The 25258-nt window shown below is 37.0% G+C and overlaps 1 protein-coding gene across 1 annotated transcript in view; it reads left to right on the forward strand.

Moving 5' to 3' along the window:
* Positions 1-2758: 2758 nt before the first annotated feature.
* The window catches only part of CCNC (cyclin C), a 31920-nt gene continuing 9420 nt past the window's right edge, over positions 2759-25258 (forward strand). Inside the window, exons 1-5 of the mRNA XM_036248619.1 lie at positions 2759-2945; positions 13716-13822; positions 14665-14749; positions 14915-14984; positions 17641-17692. Of these exons, the coding sequence (XP_036104512.1) occupies positions 2914-2945; positions 13716-13822; positions 14665-14749; positions 14915-14984; positions 17641-17692 (346 nt within the window). The 5' untranslated portion in view covers positions 2759-2913. The remainder of the gene's footprint in view (positions 2946-13715; positions 13823-14664; positions 14750-14914; positions 14985-17640; positions 17693-25258) is intronic.

Here is a 25258-nt window from a genome sequence, read left to right on the forward strand (position 1 = left end):
AGGCCACTGGGAGCACCCAGAGCAGCTGGGCATTTGGAGTAGTGAGTTTGAAGCAGACAGAAAACATTTCTGTGTAGTATTTCTGGTAAATTGCCTAAAAGAGTTCACAGAAGGAAGAGACCTAAATCTTCCAGGTTTTAATAATTTGTTATTTCTTTTTGCATTCTAAATACTTTCTAACCTAATTTTGTGTTCATAATGTTCTATTGTTTTTCATTAATCACCCCACCCCACAAATACTAGTATCTGCTGTGCCTACTATGTGTTAGACCCTGAATTAATAGTAAAAAAAAAAAAAAAAAAAGATGAAGAAGCTCAAAGTTTCATGGGAAGAAGAGTGCAGAATTAGGTATGAAATAATGCTAGCCAAGTGGTAGAAACAGTGGAATGGGGGTACACAGAACAAAGCATTTACCAATACTAATTTGTCACAGTGTCCTTATCTTCTGGATGATGTCAGACTGGCAACCTCTGAGAGAGCTGAAAAAATTCCAAACCAATGTGAGGTAGCCTCAGGCCTGGTGTTTCTTAAGCTACTGCCTTTCAAACTTTTTTTTACGGTAATCTGCAGTGTAGCAGACAGTTGTGTTCATCAAATTTACTACATTCTTCCCTACATTTCTCAGCCTCTCTCGCAGTTAAATGAAAAGAATGTGTCTATTTTGGTCAATGGGAAGAGAGGAAGTGATGGCAGTGTTTCTGGTTCAAGTCTGTTACTGGTTCAAGTCTGGTTCAAGCCTGTGAAAGTCCTGTGCACTGTTTCTAGAAAGATTTTAAGCCTGGAGGCAAAGAGCCAAGATGGGGTAGGTGGAAGACAGAAACATAAGTAGATCCTTGAAGATCTGGAGGACAACTATCAAGGAGAGCAATCTAATCCACATCAGACTTTGTGGGACTTTATGGGAGTAACATGTGATATAAAGTACTTTTATGTTAAGTTACTAAAATTAATTTTACATCTTTCTTTTTTTAAATGGAAATTTTATTTTTCAATTACAGTTTACATTCAATATTATTTTGTATTAGTTTCAGGTGTACGGCATAATGGTTAGACAATCATATACTTTATAAAGTATTCCTCCTGATATTTCCAGTACCCACCTGGTATCATACATAGTTATTACAATATTATTGACTATATCCCCTATGCTGTACTTTACATCCCAGTGACTATTTTGTAACTACCAATCTGTACTTCTCAATCCCTTCACTTTTTTACCCCCCACCTCACAACCAATTGTTTCTATTTTGTTTGTTCCTTTATTTTGTTCTCTAGATTCTATGTATAAGTGAAATCATATGGCATTTCACATCTTGATATAGTACATACATTCACATGTACCTGAACCAAAAAATTTAAATAATATCCTTGCTATTTCCAACATTCCTGATTTTTAAAAATTTCATTCAGGAAAATGTTATTATATTCAATTTCACCACACCCTAATTGGTCTCCACCCCTAGTGTTAAAAATACTTCCTTAAACTACCTCAGAACACTGGTCCTCTATGAACAACTTTCAACTGTGTCCAACTTTTACAAAAAACAACTAGAAATAAGTTTTACAATAATTGCAATGTCACAATGATAATGGAAACGAGAAGTACAGATGATTTCATCTTGTAAAATTAAACTATTGCTTTTTTTTTGCTGTTTCTATTTAGTACCCGTAGGTGTATATATACTCATACATATATACTGTTCTGCAAAACTAGTGGTTCTCTGGCATTAACAGAAAACACTGTTGCCCAGCCAGTGTGTCTCAGTGGACTGAGCAAGTCTCATGGACTGAGAGGTCCTGGTTCTATTCTTGGTCAGGGCACATACCCGCGTTGCGGGCTTGATCCCCAGTAGGGGGCGTGCAAGGGATAGCCCATCAATGTTTCTCCCATTGATGTTTCTGTCTCTCTCTCCATTCTTCTCTAAAAAAAATCAATAAAACATATTTTTAAAAATTAAAAGACGAGCCTGGCTGGTGTGGCTCAGTGGTTGAGTATCAACCCATGCACCAAGAGATCATCGGTTGGATTCCCAGTCAGGGCACATGCCCAGGTTGTGGGCCTGATCCCTAGTGGGGGGCATGCAGGAGGCGGCCAATCCATGTTCTCTTTCATCGATGTCTCTCTCTCTCTCTCTCCATCTCTCTTCACCTCTCTCTAAAATCAATAAAGAAAAAAAATTTTTTTAATTAAAAAAGACAGTTTTCTCCTCTGTCCCCCCCTCCCCTCTCCGATCCTCTCCTCAAAAATAAAAATAAGAAAAATAAAAGAAGACACTATTGCCCTAAATGTTGCACTTCACTCCAAAGGTACTCCAATAAGAGCTATTCCGCTTGGTGCCCTTAGGTTCTGACAGGTCCTTGAGCCCAAATAATCTCTATTTCTCTTCCCAACTGCAGGATAATGAAGTGAAGTCAGAACACCTTATATACAATGCCACCGTGCTGCTTTGGGGGCCTGTAAAATGTACGATGCGATAACAAAACCCGAAGAGCGTTGCTTCCGCACTAAGCTAAGAGTCACAGCCCGCAGAGGACCAACTGGCACCGGCTCTAGACCTGAACTGGCCCGTAGCTCTCGCGAGAGCCTCCCGACCGCGAGCCTTCGTGAGCACCAGTTCCCATCCACTATCTCACGCGTCTACAGGCTGTCTCCTCCCAGCCGACTTCCTCCCCTACGGTGGGGCCGGCCGGAACTTTTATCCATAGGAACGGGTTTACACAGTAGAGTGTTGCCCGCCGGCGTCAAAAAGAATAGTGTGCCATCCTCTTCCTCTTACCGTCGCCGCTGCCGCTGCGGAGCGGAGCCGAGCAGATCCGATCGAGGAGCGCGGTTACCGGGCGGGCTGGGTCTATGGTCGCTCCGCGAGCCGCTCCGCCGGCTGGTGCTTTTTTATCAGGGCAGGCTGTGTTCCATGGCAGGGAACTTTTGGCAGAGCTCCCATTAGTAAGTGATCTTCCGTTTTCTCGTCGGGGCTGGCTCTTGGGGAGTGGTGAGGACCGGGCCTGCGACTCCCCTTGGCCTGGATCCCAGCCCCTGTCCCGAACTCCGCAGTCTCCCGGGAGGGGGTGGCGGCCGGAAGCGGGATGCGTTTTTTCCCTGGCAACTCCCTTCTCCCCGCCGTTTGGGTGGGTTTCGGGGAGTGGGGGGAGATCTGTGAGCGGAAAGGTGGGGAAAGGGGTTTCAGTCTCCCAGGCAGGAAGGTTCCAGAGTTTAATTTAGGATTCTTGGATTAGCTGGCCGTGGAAGCGGGTGGGGTGGAGTGGGATGAAATGGCATAATTATGGGAAGTGTGATACAGTTCAGACCTTGTCGCTGGTGTTTCAGGACAGTTGGGGTTCACTTTTTGCCTGGGATTTCGTCAGTGTGTCGGTATCGTAGTCTTTTGTCACTCATCTCCTGTGTTGAGTGAATTTAATATTCCGAGGAGGGAGGGAGTTAGGCTTGTTTCTTCTCACTAACCGCTTCCTGCCTCTGCTTTATGTCTACATGAGTTTTTGTTTGTTTTTAATGTTGGTAAGGTATAGGGTAGGTGCCCTCACAATTTATCTATGTCATTAATCTATGCCTTATATATTAAGAGTGTATTTATCAGTGACGTTGACGATTTCTTAAACCTCTTTCATGAATACATTTTTGTTTCTGTCAGTGACCATGGAAGAGCTAGATAATTTTAAAAACATTTCCCCCCTAAATACATTTGTTTAAGCAGTCAGGAAGGTGGGTGATGGGACTAATTGAACTGTGACTAGACTGTACAACTGAAAGATGAGTACAACCTGGTAAAAATTATATCTTAGTGTGAATAATTTTTAATGCCAAAAAAGCATTACTAATTGTAATTTAAGTTTTGATTCTGTGAAAAAGATGGATTCCAGTGTTCATTCTTTTTTTAGCCCTTTGCAGGAAAAAAGGAACAATGGGCTCGGAGACCTATTTTCAGAAAAATAGGTTTTCCTCTTGCTGTAGAGTGATTCTGTGGAGATGAAATACTTTAGAAGGCCCTACTTCTTATATTTTTATTTTCCACTGTTACACTCACTGAACTGTTTGCTTGGGCAAAATTAAAATACAGAAAATTTAGGTAGTGGAGAAGAGGCATTCTGCGAAAGTTTGAAAGTAGGTGACAGAATTGACAGGTAGCTAGCTAGCTGTTTGTCAGAATTTATATACGTTTTTCAATTAAAAAAAAAAAAAAAAAAGGCCTGGACGGTTTGGCTAGTTGGTTAGAGCGTTGACCCTTGAACCGAAGGGTCCAGGTTCAATTCCTGGTCAAGGGAACCGACCTGGGTTGCAGGTTCAATCTCCAGCCCCAGATGGGGTTATTCCCAAGGCAACCAATCCATGTATCTCTCTCACATCGATGTTTCTCTCTCTCCCTTCCTGTCTCTCTAAAAAATCAATAAAAACATATTTAAAAAAGAAAAAAAGGGTCATGCCTGCCTTTTGATAAGCTAAGCATTATGCCATAATGAAAATGCCTATCACTGGGGGCAGGATATGTTTTGTAAAAACAATTGGACACTAGATAATGGCTGGTAAACTGAATGAATTAGTGAACAGGTGACAAAAATTAAAAGTATAAAACCAACTCTGTATACCTGATTGTACCAAAGAGGAAACTGAAAATACAGTAATATAATATCAAGGAAATAATATAATAAGATTAATATATCCATATATTGCACCCAAATTTATAAGAAAATTAATATCCTGAATAATTGAAAAAGAACAGAAGTAAAATATTCTGTGTAAGAATATTTAAAAGGAAATGCACTTAAGCAAAAAAGAAAGAATAAAAGTAAAACATATTAATAAAAGGAAAAGAAATGGTCAGAAATTAGAAGAGCTGGTTCAGTAGACTGAACTAGTTGAATTAAGGTAAAAAAAGATAATACAGTAATACAAAATTAGGAATAAGAAAAGTAAATAAACTCAGATGTACATTTGGTTTCTCTCCATGGTAGAAAATTTGAAAACTAAATCAAATTAAGAAAGTTATCAAAGACCTAGTCCTTTAAAAATGCTCCAGGTCCACATTATTTCATGGGTAAGTTTTTTTTCTCACTTTCAAGAGGATCTGCTTTTGAAATTATTCTTGTTCACTCAGAAAGAAAGAAAGCTTTTCAGTTTTCATTAGGAAGCTGCAATAACACTGGTAAAGTCCAGCAAAGGTAGCAGTAAAATCAGTCTCACTTTTTTTTTTTTTTTACTTTATTTATTTATTTACTTTAATTTTATTTTTGTTACAGGTGTTTCACCTTTTTTACCCAATTGACACCCTCCTCCACATCCCCCCAGCCCTGTCCCCGGCTTTGTTGTCCATGTCCATTGGTTATGTATACATGCATATAAGTTCTGTGGTTTATCTCTTCCCATCCCCCGCAACCCCCTCTTCTGAGGGTTGTCAGTCTGTACCCTACTTCCGTGTTTCTGGGTCTACCCTATTCCTCCGACTGTTACATTCATTATATTCCATATATAAGTGAGATCATGTGGTATTTGTCTTTTTCTGCTTGGCTAGTTTCACTTAGGATAATACTTTCCAGATCCTTCCATGTTGTCTCAAAGGATAAGAGATCTTTCTTTCTTACAGCTGCATAATACTCCATTGTGTGTATGTACCATAGCTTTTTTATCTATTCTACTACCGATGGACATTTGGGCTGTTTCCAGATGTTAGCTATTGTAAATAGTGCTGCTATGAACATGGGGGTACATGTATTCTTTGTGATTGGTGTTTCAGGCTTAGGGTATATTCCTAGAAACGGGATCACTGGGTCAAATGGAAGTTCAATTTTTAATTTTTTGAGGTAACCCCATATTGTTTTCCATAGTGGCTGCACCAGTCTGCATTCCCACCAGCAGTGCACTAGAGTCCCCTTTTCTCCACACCCTCGCCAACACTTGTTTGATGATTTGTTGATGGCGGCCATTCTTACAGGTGTGAGGTGATACCTCATTGTTGTTTAATTTGCATCTCTCTGATGATTAGTGATGTTGAGCATTTCTTCATATGTCTCTTGGCTATTTGTATGTCCTGTTTGGAGAGGTGTCTATTCAGCTTCTCTGCCCATTTTTTAATTGGGTTTTTTGTCTTCCTTTTGTTGAGTTGTATGAGTACTCTGTATATTTTGGAAATTAACCCCTTATCTGATATATCATTGACAATGATGTTCTCCCATACAGTGGGTTGTCTTTCCATTTTGATGGTTGTTTCTTTTGCTGTGCAGAAGCTTTTGAGTTTGATGTAGTCCCATGTGTTCATTTTCTCCTTTGTTTCTGTTGCCTTAGGTGATGTATCAGTGAAGATTCTGTTGTGTATGATGTCCAAAATTTTGTTGCCTACATTTTCTTCTAGAATTTTTATGGATTCACGGGTCACATTTAAGTCTTTTATCCATTTTGAGTTTATTTTTGTGTATGGTGTAAGTTGATGGTCTAGTTTCATTTTTTTGCATGTAGCTGTCCAATTTTCCCAACACCATTTATTAAAGAGGCTGTCTTTACTCCACTGTATGCTCTTGCCACCTTTGTCAAATATTAATTGAGCATATTGCCTTGAGTCCATTTCTGGGTTCTCTATTCTGTTCCACTGGTCTATATGCCTGTTCTTGTGCCAGTACCAGGCTGTTTTGATTACCGTTGCTTTGTAATATAATCTGATATCTGGTATTGTGATCCCACCTACTTTGTTCTTCTTTTTGAAAATTGCTGTGGCTATTCGGGGACTTTTTTGGTTCCATATGAACTTTTGAAATATTTGTTCTAGTTCTGTGAAATATGTCGTTGGTATTTTGATGGGGATTGCATTGAATCTATAGATTGCTTTGGGTTATATGGACATTTAATGATGTTAATTCTTCCAATCCATGAACAAGGTATGTGCTTCCACTTTTTTATATCTTCCTCTATTTCTTTTTTCAATGTCCTGTAGTTTTCTGCAAATAGGTCCTTTATTTCTTTGGTTAAGTTTATTGCTAGGTATCTTAATTTTTTTGCTGCCATGGTAAATGGGATTGTTTTTTTAGTTTCTCTTTCTGTGAGTTCCTCATTGATGTATAAAAATGCTGTCGGTTTCTTGACGTTAATTTTGTATCCTGCTACTTTGCCAAGTTCATTTATTAAGTCTAGTAGATTTTGAATAGACTCTTTAGGGTTTTCTATGTATAATATCATGTCATCTGCAAATAATGACAGTTTCACGTCCTCCTTTTCAAATTGGATCCCTTTTATTTTTTCTTTATGTCTGATTGCTGTGGCTAAGGCTTCCAGTACAATGTTAAATAAGAGTGGCGAAAGTGGACATCCCTGTCTTGTTCCTGTTCTTAAGGGAAATGTTTTTAGTTTCTGCCCATTGAGTATGATGTTGGCTGTAGGTCTTTCATATATGGACTTTATTATGTCAAGATATGATCCCTATATTCCCACATTGCTGAGTGTTTTTATCAGAAATGGATGCTGGATTTTGTCGAATGCTTTTTCAGCATCTATTGATATGATCATGTGGTTTTTATTCTTCATTTTGTTTATGTGGTGTATCACATTTATTCATTTGCGAATATTGTACCAGCTTTGCATCCCTGGAATGAATCCCACTTGGTCATGGTGAATCATTTTTGTGATGTATTGCTGGATTCAATTTGCTAGTATTTTGTTCAGGATTTTGGCATGTATGTTCATCAGGGATATTGGCCTGTAGTTTTCTTTCTTTGTAATGTCTTTATCTGGTTTTTGAATTAGAATTATGCTAGCCTCATAAAACGAGATTGGAAGTCTTCTTTCTTATTGAATTTTTTGAAATAGTTTGAGAATGGGTGTTACTTCTTTTTGGAATGTTTGGTAAAACTCCCCCGTGAAGCCATCCGGACCTGGGCTTTTGTTTGCTGGGAGAGTCTTGACTACTTCTTCAATTTCCTTAGTTGTTACTGGTCTGTTCAAGTTTTCTATCTCTTCCCGGTCAAGTTATGGGAGACTGTGTATTTCTAGAATTTGTCCATTTCGCTTAGATTTTTGAATTTGTTGCCATATAATTGGTCATAGTAGCTGTTAACGATCTTTTGTATTTCTGTGGTGTCAGTTGTTACTTCTCTTTCATTTCTGATTTTGTGCATTTGGGTTCTCTCTCTTTGTTTCTTGGTGAGTCTAGCTAAGGGTCCATCAATCTTGTTTATCTTTTCGAAAAACCAGCTCTTTGTTTCATTGATCCTTTGAATTGTTTTTGTGTGTTTTTTTTGTCTCTATGTCATTTATTTCTGCTCTGATCTTTACTATTTCCTTCCTTCTACTTGCTCTGGGGTTTTCTTTTTGTTTGATTTGTAATTCTTTAAGTTGTGAGGTTAGACAGTCAATTAGAAATTTTTCTTGTTTCTTGAGGTAGGCCTGTAGTGCTATGAACTTCCCTCTCAGAACTGCTTTCGCTGCATCCCATAGATTTTGTGTTGTTATGTGTTCATTTTCATTGTTTTCCAGGAAGTTTTTAATTTCTTCCTTGATCTCCTCGGTAACCCATTCATTGTTTAATAACATGGTATTTAGCCTCCATGTGTTCAAATGTCTTTGCATGTTCTTGTTGCAATTGATTTCTAGTTTCATGCCATTGTGATCTGTGAGGATGCTTGATATGATTTCTATCTTCTTGAACTTGTAGAGACTTAGTTTGTGCCCTAACATGTGGTCTATCTTTGAGAATGTCCCATGGGCACTTGAGAAGAATGTGAATTCTGTAGTTTTGGGGTGTAATTCTGTGTAGATATCTATTAAATCCATTTGGTCTAGTGCTTCATTTAGACTCTCTGTTTCCTTGCTAGTTTTTTGTCTAGAGGATCTATGCAGTGGTGTCAACGAGGTTTTGAAGTCCCCTGCTATGATTGTATTGCTGTCAGTTTCTCCTTTGAAGTCTTCCAGAAGATTTTTAATATATTTTGGTGCTCCTATATTGGGTGCATATATGTTTATCAAGGTTATATCTTCCTGTTGGATAGATTTTTTCAATATTATGTAGTGGCCTTCTTTTTCTCTAGTTATGGTCTTCATTTTGAAATCTATTTTATCAGATATGAGTATTGCTACCCAGGTTTTTTTTGCTTTCCATTTGCTTGGAAGATTTTTTTCCATTCCTTCAGTTTCCACCTATGTGAGTCTTTTGTTGTGAGGTGGGTCTCATGTAAACAACATATAGATGAGTCATGCTTTCTTATCCAATCAGCTACTCTCTGTCTTTTATCAGAGCATTCAGTCCATTTACATTTAAGGTGATTATTGATATGTACTTGTTTATTGCCATTTTTGTTTAATGTGGTTATATTTTTCTTCCTATTTCTTCTACTAATTACAGCAGTCCCTTTTAACATTTCTTGCAGTGCTGGTTTGGTGCTAATGTATTCCCTTAGTCTTTTTTTTTTTTTTTTTCTGGGAAGCTCTTTATTTGACCTTCTATTTTGAATGACAGCTTTGCTGCGTAGATTAGTCTTGGATTCAGATCCTTGTTTTTCATGACCTTGATTACTTCATGCCATTCCCTTCTGTCCTGTAGTGTTTCTGTTGAGAAGTCAGCTGAGAGCCTTATGGGGTTTTCTTTGTAGGTAACCTGTTGCTTATCTCTTGCTGCTTTTAGGAGTCTCTCTTTGTCTTTCATTTTTGGCATTTTAATTACTATGTGTCTTGGTGTGGGCCTGTTTGGGTTCTTCTTTCTTGGGGCTCTCTGTGCTTCCCTGAACTTGAATGCCTTCTTCCTTCACCAAATTAGGGAAGTTTTCTGTCACTATTTCTCTGAGTATATTCTCTAGCCCTTGCTCATTTTCTTCTTCAGGGACTCCTATGATGCGAATATTATGTTTCCAGTTGTCCCACAGTTCTCTTAAGGTGTCTTTCTGTTTTTTGTTTTTTCCGTTTGGTTTTCTGGCTGGTTTATTTTTTTCTACCCTGTCTTCTAATTCACTGATCTGGTCCTCAGCTTCCTCTACTCTGCTTTTTAGACCTTTCAATGTGTTTTTCATTTCTGATATGTCATTTTTTATCTCTTTTTGGTGGTTTTTAATTTCCAATTCGTTTGTTTTCAGCATCTCTATGTCCTTACTCATGCTGTTGAGCTTCGTCATGATCATGGCTCTGAATTCTAGCTCTGTTACCTTGCCTAACTGCTCCACATTGATATCATCTTTGTTGGAGGTCTCTTGTTCTTTCATTTGGCTTTTGTTTCTGTGTTTCACCATTTTGGCTATCCCAGTGGGCTTTGGAGCCTGACAAGTTTTCCCTGTGGGTGTTGGTGTTCTGCTGTTTGTGGCTCCCTCTCCTGGGTTTAGATGAGCGAGGGAGGACCCACGTTAAACATCACTGTCAAGTCTTACTTTCCTGGTTAGAGTTGCTAGTCCAGGGATAGTACTGTTATCCTCTAGCTTTTTGCCTGGAGGCTAGCAGTCCAGGTTACTTGAAGAGTTTTGAGTTGTTAGTTGATTGAAAGACTCCCTCTGGTGCTCAGCATAAGGGGATTTCCCGAGGGTGGGGCAGATGCTGGTTGTTTGAGCTTCAAAAAGCATTTCAATGGCCCACAGGGTGGGGTTGGATCTCCCAGGGAGGGGCTACTGCCTCTCCCCAGAGCCCTGGAAGGAGCAATATGGCCACCGTCCTGCGTGGCTGCACTCAGCAAAAGCTCTGAGCGCCCTCCAAATCCTGAGTGTCCCCACACAGCTCCAGTCCAGTCTGCCCTCCCTCTGCCGGAGCCCAAGGTGAGTGGCTGTGGCTGTTTTAGCCTCTGTCCGGGCTCTGCGCTGTGGAGCCGCTTGCGAGTTTAACCCAAGGGCACTGTTCACAGCTGAGTCTGCTGCTGAGCTGCCAACTGTGGGCTCCCAGTCCCCCGTCTTGCGCCTTCGCAATCCTACCAGGATCGAGTCAGTTCCCCTGGTTATATGGTCCTCTCAAGCTGCTTTTCTGTTGCTTTTTCCCGTCGCTTTATCTGTGTTTTAGTTGTAATTCCAGTTTGGTCCTGGGAGACGTTCTGTGTAGCTTCCATTCACTCCGCCGCTATTTTGGAATCTTCCCAGTCTCACTTTTGAATATTGATGCAACCATCATAAAGTACTACCAGATGGAGTCCAGCATTACATTAAAAGTATAAAAAAATGACCGATTTTATTATAGAAATATAGTTAATATTAGGAAATGTGTTAACAATGAAAGCATCAAAAAGACATCTAATGAAGTTCAACATCTATTGGTTAAAACTCTTACTAAAACAAATAGGATGTGTTCTTAACATAACATATCAAAGCATCAACAAGAAAGAGTTAATGGTGAAACATTAGAAAAATTACCTGTTTAACATTGTTCTGAATATACTACTCAGTGCAGTTGATAGAACGAGATGTAAAAAGAATGATAAATTATCAGTATCTGGAGATAAAATTAGAAAATTCAGTTAATTGAAAAAATTATTAGAAATAGTAAAGGTTTAAGAACATCACCAGTTACAAGATATAAAAATAGGAAGCTTTCTATTAAATCAATGTTAGAAAAATATAATTTACAATAGCAACAGAAAATATAAATTCTCAAGAATAAACTCAAGAAATATATAGGACTTATAGGAAGAAATATTTTAAATTTTATAGAACATAACGATTCTATTAAATAGTGTTTGAATTCTAACATTGTAAATCTATCATTTCTTCCTATATAGATCTTTAAATTTAATTGAACTCCAAACAAAATTTTGGATGGATTTCTTTTTTTGGGACTTGATATTTAGGTCTTAGAAGAATAATTGTAATAGAATAACCAGAAGTTTTCTGAAGAATGGTAACAAGGAGGGGGCATTTTCCATACTTGATTATAATTATTTAATATTATATGTTTTAAAATAGTATGGCATAGTACAAAATTAAAAATAGGAAATTATAAAGAAGATCCAAATACATTAGTAAAATTATATATTAGGAAATACTTTAGTGACATTTGGATAACCATTTGACAAACATTTAGCTTGATCCCTATACCAAAATAAATTCTGGATGGATCACAACTGAAAGAAGAAAGCCTTAAGGGCCTTAGAAAATATGAGTAATATATATATTATAATTTTTGTGTCAGGGAAGCCCTTATGCGCAACAAGCATAAAGTCAAAGTAAAATAAGGGTAGATCTCAATATATAAGTGATAGTTAAATATTGAGAGATCATGCTAAACTTGGGAAATGTTTGCAGCATATTTGACAGACCAATGATTAATTTTCTATAATAAATTTTAGATTAGAAGAATCTCTTAGATATAAAAAAGATGACTATTAGAAAAAATGGTCATATGAGAATTATAATGTACAAAAGAAGAACTATATTTGGCTAATAAAGGCATGGAAAATGTTTAACCTCAGATGTACACTTAAAAAAAAACACCAAAATAATAAGGTACTAATTTGTCTTTAATTTGTAAAGTATTTAAAAGATTGATAATAATACATAGGGTTAAATACTTTAAGACACATCCATGTTAATAGAAATGGAAATTGGTGTGACTTTTATGGAGTTTAAACTGACAATTTATATCAAAGTTAACAGCAAAATTGACCTGTCAGTTCTACTTCTAGGAAATTACTTTATATGTTACTAATCAAATATATGAGGATGAATTATAAGATGTTCATTAAAGTATTACTTGTAATGTGTGGGGAAAATAACCCACATGCCTATCAATAGGGATTAACTAACTAAATAATGATTCAATCTGTAATGTTGTACAGTGATTTAAAAGAATGGTGAATAATAAATTTAATAACATAAAAAGACTTCCAATACATACTGTGTGACAAAAGCAGGTTGCAGAAGAGTTTTTTGGGGGGTGGGGTCATGTCAATTTTATATCAGATTAAAATAGACTAGACTAGGCGGGAGGAAGGAGGCTATCAGTGAATAAATTCTGAAGCAGCTTTTGACATGATTGGAATTGTGATGTAGGGAAATTAAATCTCTAGTTACCCGTGAACAACTGAGAAAAGATATACTTCCTCAAATCCAAGACACCATCAATTGGTGCCAAATAATTTTTTCCGTTATTTTATGTATCACTAAGAAAGAATAAACGTGGGGCCAATTAAAAGGCTAAGGCATCTATGGGGGGAAAAGGAGAAATATCTGTAACAAAAATAAATTAATTAATGTATATATATATTTTTTATTCTTACCCGAGGACATTTTTCCATTTTTTGTTCAGATAGAGTGGGAGGGGGGGAGAGAGAAACTTTGACGTGAAAGGGACACAAGTGGCTGCCTCCCACACGACCCAACCAGGGCCAGGGACAAACTGCAACTGAGGCACGTGCCCTTAGTGGGACCCAAACCCGGGTCTCTGAACCGCAGGCCGACACTCTAACCTCTGAGCCAAACCAGCCAAGGCTAATTAATTATTTTTAAAAAGGCTGAGGCATTACTGATTATAAGATGCATCTTGATATCAGAATTTTAGAATCAGTGCAATACAGTAAAGCTAGTGACAGACTGAGAAGGAACAGAGAAAAGGTAGAATTTTTTTTCAGGAATTTATTTACATGTCTTAGTGAAATAATTCTCAATGTTGGCTTTTCAAGAAATGTGGAAAAGACTGTCTTTCAGGGTTATATGTACTTTGTATTTCTCAGAATGTTAATAACTTGTTCTATCTTAGAATGTTTCTATGACTTTGTTAGTTGATTTTCTGTAGCATGTTTAACATCTTTGCTTCTTCTAGTTTGCAATGGATTTTGGATAAACAAGATCTGTTGAAGGAACGCCAGAAGGACTTAAAGTTTCTCTCAGAAGAAGAATATTGGAAATTACAAATATTTTTTACAAATGGTAAACTTTTTTCTTAATTGGTTAAAATGGTACAGTTGATTACCTCTGAATTAAAATGTTTTTATGTAGTAATATGTGATGAGCTGTTTTAGTCCTATAGAACATTTTTATTTATACGTGTAATCTTTTTACAATTCGTACTCATTTATCTTTAAGTGATCTAAATAAAGTTGTTTTTTAATCTTAATGTCAGAGATATTTGAGACAGTTTCAAAGTATTCATTAATCTTTCTAAGCCTTTATCATGTATTATTAAACTCAATTTAAGATTGGCTAAAGCAGATTACTTTGAGGATAAATGATATTTTGGATTGACATTCTGTATTGGGCATTCCTATCTCACAAGTTTACTTTGCAGAGAAGGGGATTTAGAGGCAGAAGATCCTTGTTCTGCTACATGGTAGCTTTGTCACATGATCTTTCTAACTTTCAGTTCACCCTTCTGCAAACCTACCTCTCTGTTGTGTTGAGGATTCATTGTGGATTTTAAATAAACTTTATAAATCAGTAGTTATAGTAAGTTTGATAGGTATTTAATATTTTTTTATATGTATTCTAAAGATTATATGAAAGGCATTGAAATTCTTAGAAGGTGGAGGAGAAATACCTATCATTTAGCCTCTTTAATACAAGAATAGCATTTGCTGTGGGGCAATTTCTTTGGTGGTTGTTTATGCATACCTATATTTTTTTAAACAAATTTGTAAGTTCTAATATTAGCGCCGTGATCCAAGAAGAACTTGAGCATGTCTAGGTTTTTCTCTATGTTAAAAATGAATATAGTTATGGTTTAACCACATGGATACCAGAAGATACACTTAAAACTTTAATTTTCTTTTTAGTTATCCAAGCATTAGGTGAACATCTTAAATTAAGACAACAAGTTATTGCCACTGCTACAGTCTATTTCAAGAGATTCTATGCCAGGTAGGACTGTTTTATTTTGGGAATGTTATGCTTATTTGAAACTCTCATGCAATTTTGATGAACCTTAGTATAGATGAATCAGTCATCTGTTTGCCATAGAGTTGCCTTGCTTCTTTCCCCCAGTGTTTTTTTTTCTACATTTAACTTTGTTTTACTGTTTTTTAGGTATTCTCTGAAAAGTATAGATCCTGTGTTAATGGCTCCTACATGTGTGTTTTTGGCATCCAAAGTAGAGGTATGAAATAATTTTGTTTTTCTTCAAGTATAGTCCTTGTGTATTGTCTAATCTGCCCCAGTTTTCACATTACTTATGTAACAATAATAACAGATGTTGATTTATGCAAACTACTGAAATTTGCACAAAATTAAAGAAATGTACACATCAGATGTTGATTTATGCAAACTACTGAAATTTGCACAAAATTAAAGAAATGTTCACATATCTTTATTTTATATATTCATTTAACAAACACTTATATAGCGCTTACTATGGACCAAGTGCTATTTTAAGTCCTTTTACAACTACAGTACAACTAGTTATCATAACAAAGAGATATATAGATATATAAATGAGGAAACTGAGGCACAGAGAGGTTAAAAACTTGCCTAAGATCATAGAGCTAGTAGGCAGAAAGCCACCTGCACTTAACTGCTTTGCTGTACTGCCTGCAGACATTTATTGTTTGGCACTAAGTAGTATCCTTTAAGTGCCACAGCTTCTTACTGTAATTGGACAATATCCCTCCTGCTCTTCCATTCCTACATCCTATTGTAATCCCTCCCTGCCTCCTGATGATTGGCTTCTAACCAAATCATAGGGAAAGCAAAAGGGAAGACAAGGATCAGAGACAGCTCTAGCTGTGTGATTTCTAACGAGGAATTACTTCAGCAGTGAGAGTAGAGAAAGTAGGTGAAAGAGAGAGAAAAGAGATGGGAACTTGCAGCTGAAACCAAATCTCTGCCCACCTAGTTTACCTTTTCAGTATTTTTGAGAGAGCTTAGGCATAATTCAGACAGTAGTAACAGATCTGGACTGTTTTACATAATAATCCATGCAGTCTTTAGCATTATGAAACTTTTCTGTTATATTTGTATTTTTAGCTTATGTCTTTAGAAGAGTAATTGTATTCTTGAATGTTGAATGTAATTTTAACCAAGTAAGTTTACATTCCTTTTGATACTCATTTTGAATTTTGTTTTAGCTATTTTCTAGGATTATTCATGATATCTTTCATACCTGTTACCTGAAATAATGAGTTTACTCTATTAGAAATTATATTAAGACAAGATTTCTAAAGGGTTAAGGTTTTCTAATTATAAGTGATAATTCAAGGAGGCAGAACCAGCTTTGTTGTTGTTAAGTTCTTCAATGGAAAACAAAATGTTTCTAAATGACCTGTATTATGGGGTGGTTTTTTCAAATATTGCCATGTAATTTTATGTATCTGAAGCACAACCAGTATGGAAACCTATACAAGATTTTTATAAACTTGTACTCTTATAGATTAATTTAGGGATTTTAATTTGTCTTGTTTCTTAATATGTTTTTGTTATATGATTTTCTAAGTAGAATCCTATTTTATAATTTACTGAGTGAAAGTTTTCACTTTAAGAATTTTGGATAAAAAATTATTCCTAGAAAAAAAAACAATGTGTCTTTTCTTATTTGGTTATAGCATTATTATTTTTTTTAATCTTTTTTTTTTTATCCTCACCTGAGGACATTTTTTTGCATTTATCTTCAGATAGAGTGGGAGGGAGAGAGTGGGGAAGAGAGAAAGATGCATGTGAGAGAGATACGTCGACTGGCTGCCACCCACATGACCCCAACTGGGGCCAAGGACAAACTGCAACCGAGGTACGTGCCCTTAGCGGAAACCGAACACAGGACTCTCTGGTCCGAGGGCTGATGCTCTAAATGCTGAGCCAAACCAGCCAGGGCTATTTTTTTTTATCTTTAACTATGACCAAATCTTTCTGTGTTTTGTCCAGTTGTGTGGGAATTCTGTGGATATGATACTTAAGAAGGTGTCTCAGGTGTTTACTTTTTAGTTTTAGTTATTATAGTTTGAGGTTTAAATGTGAACATAGATATGTATATACAGATACATGCCTTCAGTGCCCCCCCTTCCCCAAGAATAAGGATGTACGTTGAAGGTATTTGAATAGATTTAGTTTAGTTTCTTTTGTATAATAAGAAACCAATTTCCTAATTTTTCTGTTTTAAATTGAACTGAAGGCTTTAGTAATCTTACTAGGTTAATCAAATTAAATGAAGCAATATATATGCAGGGTGGGTCACCATAAATTTTAGTCATTTTTACAATGGTGGCATATTAAGTTTAAAGAGGAAATGGGAACTGACATTGGAAGTATTATACTCTATATCATTCTTCTCTTCCTGTTCCCAAAGAATAATTGTTTGTGTGGTCTTTTGAATTCTTTTGGTGATATTAAAGTTTATCTTTTTCAGATTCGACTGTTTTTTGTTTTTGTTTTTATTAAATGGCATGAAATAACTGTCAGCCCAGGTTCAGTTGAGTAGGAAACATACTTTATATTCTTGCAATTAAGTGTAGAATCTAAAAAAATCTACTTGGAAGCAAATTTGAGTGCAGAAAACTATCATGTCACTGTAAGATTTGGTTTCTAATTTGGTGCCTCTCAGTGATGTTAAATTAGAATTATTTAAACTCTTGTCTTAAATTGTAGCAAGTTTTAGGACAAGTAATATATTTAGAGATTTAAGTACATCATTCCTCAAATAAGTCGGAGATGAACACTCTATGTAAACATGGGGGAACACGGGAAATACTCTGTTTTGAGATCTAAGATACCTTAGGTTCATTGGGATTCTACATACCTGATCTTGTCCACTTTTTTTCCTCTAGGAATTTGGAGTAGTCTCAAATACAAGACTGATTTCTGCTGCTACTTCTGTATGTAAGTGCAAAAAGTATATCCTACTTTAAGGATGTAATTCTAAGGGAGGCTGCATAGGAAATTGATGTTTTTCAGTTTATAAGACCTGTACAGATTAGTTGGCTTTATTAAATCTCCTGAGGTCACCTTTATGGCTATAGTATTTGACTAAAAATGAAGTTAAGCCTGGCTGGAGTGGTTCAGTTGGTTGAGTGTTGTCCTGTGCACTGAAAGGTGGCTGGTTCAATTCCCAGTCAGGACACATGCCTGGGTTGTGGGTTTGATCTCCAGTAGGGGAGCGTATGGAAGGCAACCAATCAATGTTTCTCTCTCACACTGATGTTTCTCTCCTCATCCCCCCAAGCATGTCCTTGGGTGAGGATTAAAAAATAAATAAAAATAAAGTTAAAAATACAAAGTTTTTTAAACCACTTATAGTATTAAGGCTAAGACATTACTTTTAATGTTAAAAAATGTATAGTAACTATTGAGCCAAAAACATTAACTCAGTTACTCCTAATTTTATAACAAGGGTCAAAAATATTACTTCCCAATTTTATAGTATTGTACTTTTTTTAAATTATTGATTTCTAGAGAGAGGAAGAAGGTGAGAGAGAAAGAGAAACATTGATACTTTGATCAGTTGCCTCCCACACACCCCGCAACCGGGGATCGAACCTGAAACCTAGATATGTGCCCTGACTAGTGCAAGGGACGATGCTCAAACTGAGTCACACCAGCCAAGGCCAATTTTATTGCTTCCTAATGACTAGCCATTGTGTCATTCTTCTGGCTGGAACAGACTATTTCTTTAGCAACTGTAATGTATGTTTTTGATAGGAATTATATATTTTCCCTTCATATTGAAAAACATAGTGCAGAAAAAAAATGCTGACTCTGTAGTCAGTAGAACTAATTCTAAAGCCCCAGTTTTGTCACTAAGCAGCAGCTTCATAACCTTGAACAAGTTGCTTTACATTTTGGCCTTAGTTCTTATCTAACAAGATGGGGTTTAGCAGTCTGTGAGTTATGACAATAAAGGAAATAACATTGTAAAATAGTGTATACAAGGTTTTAAATTATGGTATGCTTATCTTCAAAAAGGCATCACCTAACAAAAAATACAGATTTTTTAAAAAAATATATTTTTATTGATTTTTAGAGAGACAAGAAGGGAGAGGGCGAGAGAGAGAGAGATAGAGAGAGAGAGAGAGAGAAACATCAGTGTAAGAGTTAAACATCAATTGGCTGCCTTCTGCACGCCCCCTACCAGGGATTGAGCCAGCAACCCCAGGCGTGTGCCCTGACTGGAAATCAAACAGTGAACCTTTCTGTGCCTAAGATGACATCCAGCCAATTGAGTCACAGCACCCAGGACCAGATTATTTTTTTTAATTTCTGTGATCTTACACAGAAGAGGCAGAAGAAGGCTTTGTATTTTTATATTTTGGAGCCAGACTGATTTTTGGGCCATTCCCATTTCTGAGAAGAGTGTAATAATCTAGTTTACTCTTTACTGTACCATATCTTATGTTTTTTGAGGATGGAAGCGTAGTAGTCAGTTTTGTCCCAGAATTTAATATGCCAAATACATGATATTGATGAAGTATCGAATTGCCCTCTGGAAACTTAAATTATTAACAAAATGAAAAACAACCAGAAGAAAATCTATCAGAATGTTAGCAGTGTTTATCTCTGAGTTCTAGATTATAGGTGCCTTATTTTCTTCTTACATTATTGATCTCTGTTTTCCAAAATTTTTAGAAGGTGAATGTGTGTGTGTGTGTGTGTGTGTGTGTGTGTATTTGTTTATAATTTTTACTCCTCACCGGTGGATATTTTTTTTCCATTTATCTTCAGATAGAGTGAGAAGGAGGGAGAGAGAGAGAGAGAGAAACATCACTGTGAGAGAGATACATCGAATGGTTGCCTCCTGCACGACCCCAACCAGGGCCAGGGACTGGCCGCAACCAAGGTACATGCCCTTGGCTGGAATCGAATGCACGATTCCTTGGTCTGCGGGCCAATGCTCTAACTACAGAGCCAGGGCATACATTTTTTTTTTTAAGCTTCCCTGCATAATAAAGTCACCTGGTAGTTTTATTTATTTGTTTATTTTTCTAACTTTTATTGATTTTTAGAGAGAGAGGAAGGGAGAGGGAAAGACAGAGTAACATTGATGTGAGAATGGAACATTGATCGGCTGCCTCCTTCATGACCCTTACCGGGGATCAGGCCTGCAGCTTGGTCATGTATCCTGACTGGGAATCGAACCGGCAACCTTTTGGTGCACGGAACAACGACTAACCATCTGAGGCACACCAGCCATGATGAAGGTATATAAATTTTAATATGTAAAATATCTGTTACCAAGGTTTGTTTCTCATGCAAAGAGGCTTAAAGGTATATTTATAAGAATTTGGTTTTCAATGAATAGGAAACTGTTATGGTACACTATTTTCATTATATCATAAATTTTATAGTGTATTATATAGGCACAGACAGCTAATATTTCAAATTTCTGCTCCAGTGCTATGTAAAAAATTGAGCAAAACACAACCTCTCTGTGTCATGGGGCTGTTGAGAGGATCAAATGAGAAATAATAAAGCTCTTAGAATAGTGCCTTTTTCAGGGATTAATTTGCTAGGGCTGCCATAACAAAATGTCAGAGTCAGTGGTTTAAACAACTGAAATTTATTTACTCACAGTTCTGGACACTGGAATTCCAAGATCAAGATGTCAACAAATTAGTTTCTCCTGAAGCCTCTCTCCTTGGCCTAGCAGATGGCTACCTTTTTGCTGTGTTCTCAAATGGCCCTTTCTCTGTGCACGTGTACCCCTAGTGTCTCTTCTCTTAAAAAGACACCAACCCTGTAGAATTAAGGCCCCATCCTTTGACCCCATTTAGCCTTCATTATTTCTTTAAAGGCCCCATCCAAATACAGTCACATATAGAGTTAGGGCTAAAATATATGAATTTGGGGGAGGGGGACACAGTTCAGTCCATAATACTTACTAAACTTTAGTAGCTACTGTCATCAACAACAGTGTCATTGTCACTGGAAAATACCATACTGCATGCAGTGATGGATGCAAAGATTAATACACAGAACTTAAGGACGAGAAAATATGACACGTATATATTAATACAAAAGACAATAAATGGCATAAAAAACAGAATACAATAAATGTTTTGAGTGCAAAAAGATTATTTTTTAGATGAATCTGGGAAGGTTTACATGGAATTTAGTGAAGTAAGATAAAATTTGAACCTGGGGAAATGTGGGGGACAGTCTAAAAACATTGAATAGTTTTGGTCAAAAGTAGGGAAAGCTGCCCTGGCCGGTTTGGTTCAGCGGTTAGAGCATCGGCCTGCGGTCCTGAGAGACCCGGGTTCGGTTCCCGCTAAGGGCGCGTACCTCAGTTGCAGTTTGTCCCCGGCCCTGGTCGGTTGTGCGGGTGGCAGCCACTCGATGTGTTCCTTTCACATCGATGTTTCTCTCTCTGTTCCTCTCTCTCCCTCCCACTCTACCTGAACAAAAAGTGTAAAAATGTCCTCGGGTGAGGATAAAAAAAAAAAAAATAGGGAAAGGTAATGATTTACATTCAGTGGACCTTAAGTAAGGAAATAGTGGGGAAAGTCTACCTGGCTAAGGCCAGATAATGGAAGGCCTTCAAAAGGAATCTGAATTTTATTTTGTTGGAAGTGGTGGTACCTTTGAAAACCTTATTTTCCACCTGAGGGTGATTCCAGAATTGTATATCAGGAAGGTGAATCTGGCAGAATTATGTCAGATGAATTGAGGGAAAGTATGAATTGAATTAGACACATTTTGAAGTCTTTCACATACTACCACAGTGATGAACCATGTGGATATTATAAGTGAAATAAATCAGTCACAAAAAGATAAATACTGTATGAGTCTACTTTTATGAGGTACCTAGAATAATTAAATTACTAGAGCTAGAAAGTAGAATGGTGGCTGCCAGGGGCCAGAGGGAGGGGAAAACAGGGAGTAATTGTTTAATAAGTGTAGAATTTCTGTATGGCAAGATGCAAAGGATTCTGGAGATGAACTGTGGTTATTGTTGCACAACAGTGTGAATGTACGTAATACTATTGAACTGTATACTTAAAAATGTTAAAGATGATAAGTTCTGCCCTGGCCCGTTTGGCCCAGCGTTTAGAGTGTTGGCCCGCAGATCAAAGAGTTCCAGGTTCAATTCTGGCCAAGGGCACGTACTTCGGTTGCGGTTCGTCCCCAGCTCCGGTTGGGGTCATGTGGGTGGCAACCTATTGATGTGACTCTGTCACATTGATGTTTCTCTCTCTCTCTTCCTCCTTCCCTCCCTCCTGCTCTATCTGAAGATAAGGGCAGGGGGGAGATGTTAAATTCTATGTAGTATTTTACCATAATTTTAAAACAATCAAAAGATAAAAAATAAAAACTCTGAAATACATATAAAACTGTAAACTAGTGAATGCAGTCACTACAGGGTGCTGTGAGAAATAAAAGCTAACAGGTTCTTTTTTGTTGTTTTTTACATACATATATTTTTATTGTTGACAGTATTACAAATGTCCCTCATTTCTCTCCCTCCTTTATGCCTTTATGCCCCCCCCCCCACATGCCTTCACCACTATTGTCTGTGTCCATGGGCTATGCATATAAGTATATAAGTTCTTTGGTTTATCTCTTCTCATCTGTCCGTCCCCGCCCCCTCCCACTGTATGTCACTCTGTTCCATGCCTTAGGACTTACTTTGTTGGTCAATTCATTTTGTTCATTAGATTCCACATATAAGTGAGATCATGTGATATTTGTCTTTCTCTGGTTGGCTTATTTCATTTACATAATAGTCTCCAGGTTCATCCATGCTGTCTCAAAGGGTAAGAGATCCTTCTTTTTTATAGCCGTATAGTATTCCATTGTGTAAATGTACCTCAGCTTTTTTTTTATCAATTCATCTACTGATGAGCACTTGGGCTGTTTCCAAATCTTAGCTATTGTAAATAACACTGCTGTGAACATAGGGGTAAATATATTCTTTTTGATTGGTGTTTCAGGGTTTTTAATTAGGATATATTCCCAGAAGTAGGAAAAAGCAAGCAGATTTAAGTTGGAAAAACATTTTTTTTTTTAAGTTATTGAAGTAATCCTGGTGAGCACTAATAAAGGTTTAAAGTAGTGTTTTGGCATCCAGCCAGCCAGCCAGGAGAACAAGCAAGCTAGATTTGAATGATAGAGTCAATACGACCTTTGAAAAGAAAGGATTTAAGAAGAGTTAATACCGATTTTTGATGGTTTGTGCCTGGGCATTGAGGAGGTGAAGGAGGTAGCAAGAGAGGAGAATAAGGGGGTTCTGAAAATAATTTAATCTTAGACATTCTAGTTGTAAATCTGTCAGTAAAACATCCTCCTAGAAATGTGAAGCCAGTGATAGAAATTTGGGACTTGATAAATTTTAAGAAGGAGATAGAGTTGCATAGTGTCTTGTGCTGCATAGAAGAAAATGTGTTCCAAAGATGGGCTTAGGTGAGAGGGGAAGCTGCTGACCTAAGTAACTTTGAAAATGAGTTAGTCTGTAAGACTAAAGGCAAAAGAAAGTGTACATAAGCACTCTAACTTGTACAGTGGTACAAGTTAACGATTTTGATATTGTTACAAATGTATGGTGAAGTTGAACAATTCCACTAAATAGATATATTCATGGTAAAGAGATGGCAGATGTTAAGAGCCAGTTTTCTCAGTGCTGGAATGGGAATTTACAAATAAGCAAGGAGAGGAGACCAGAATATTTATGAGTCCATACTGTATAAATCAATGTTCAAATAAATAATTAGAGGAGAAGAGAAAATCTCCATGTAGAAGAATTTCAATACTTTATGTTGCTAAGTCCACCCTTAGGTATGGGAAGCATAAATTTCCATTCCTTAGGTATTGGCTGTGCATAGTGACCTCCTTCTAATATAACATTATGAAAAGTGTGAGGGGCAGAGAACTTTACAGTGGAGAAACCTGACAAGCACTGCCTCAGCCAGGTGATCAAAGTCAATATCAGTAGTGAAAAATCACATTAATATGTCTACCTTTGATGTATTCTGGAGAAATGGCACATAATCCTGTGGTCTTCCTTCATAAAACCCAAAACCCCAGTCTAACCATTAGATAAACATCAGACAGATTCCAGTAGAAGGTGAACCTACAAAATACTTGACCATTACTCCTAAAAACTGTCCAAGTCATCAAAAACAAGGAAAGTCTGAAAAATTGTTATGGCTGAGTGGAATCTAAGGCGGCATGACACATAAAAGTAATGTTTTTGTTTTTAAGGAAAAGTTGAACATATTAAGGGATGGGGCAGATTTATTGGAGGAGGAATGGTTAAAAGTGCAAAAAAAAGTAGGAACTATTAATTGAGTAAATGAAAACAAATGCACAAGTGGTACAGGTAGCAAGAGAGAGGAGGGATTCATTTTCCTTAAAGTTATAAGATAAGGATTATAAAATAGAAAATGAGCCTGCAGTGTGGCTCAGTGGATCGAGCATCGTCCCATTGACTGAGAGGTCCCAGTTCAATTCCCTGTCAGGGCACATGCCCGGGTTGCGGGCTCGATCCCCAGTAGGAGGAATGCAGGAGGCAGCAGATTGATGTATCTCTCATAGATGTTTCTCTCTCCTCTCTTTCTTTAAAATAAAAAAAAAAATCAATAAAAACATTAAAAAAAAAAAAGAGCATAGAAAATCAACATGCAGAGTAGTTTTTATCACAGAGTAGGAGAGAAGTTGATAACATCAGGTAAATTTAATCTCAGTAAATTAAGTGTCATGGTCCAGGGTTAGGGGTGTAGATTTGTTTTATTTATAGAGATCATGTTACCTTGTTGATTGGTTAGCATTATGTAAGTATCTGTTTTACTTGTTACACTTCACATCTTGTTTACATCAGAAGGATTTGTGAAATTCAGAAACCTTAATGGGTATGTTTTCAAATTCACTAAGGGAGAAGAGGAAATATTAAGTATACATAAGTATACTAATGTCAAGTTTAAATAGTTTAGGTTTTGAATCTCGGCAGATACTATGTATCTAAATTAGTGGCTAGGCCCTGGCAGGTGTGGGTCACTTGGTTGGAGTGTCGTCTTGTACACCAAAAGCTGGTGGCTTCGATTCCCAGTCAGGGCACATACCTAGGTTGTGGATTTGACCCCTGGTTGGGGGTGGGGGGTGTATGGGAGACAACCCATTGATGTTTCTTTCTCTATTGCTCTCCCTTCCTCTCTCTAAATCAATTTAAAAAATAAAAAATAAAGCGGTTAGGATACTCAGTTTACAAAATAAAACTTTTTGAAAATACAATATATAAAATAAATTCTGTTTTCTTTTTCTGCTTTTTTTCTTTTTATCTTTGTGAGGTCACTTGGCTTTGTACAAATGGAGTGGATCATAGAACAGATCCTCTAGAACCTATCCATAGTTACAGGATTGAATGAAATATATCGTAAGACTTGAATACAATTATGTCAAATGGTATTTAAATGTACCCATATCATTTTGAGGAAATGGAGGATTGATAATTAATAG

The sequence above is a fragment of the Molossus molossus genome, unplaced genomic scaffold, assembly GCF_014108415.1.
Source record: "Molossus molossus isolate mMolMol1 unplaced genomic scaffold, mMolMol1.p scaffold_m16_p_8, whole genome shotgun sequence".
Classification (NCBI taxonomy): domain Eukaryota; kingdom Metazoa; phylum Chordata; class Mammalia; order Chiroptera; family Molossidae; genus Molossus; species Molossus molossus.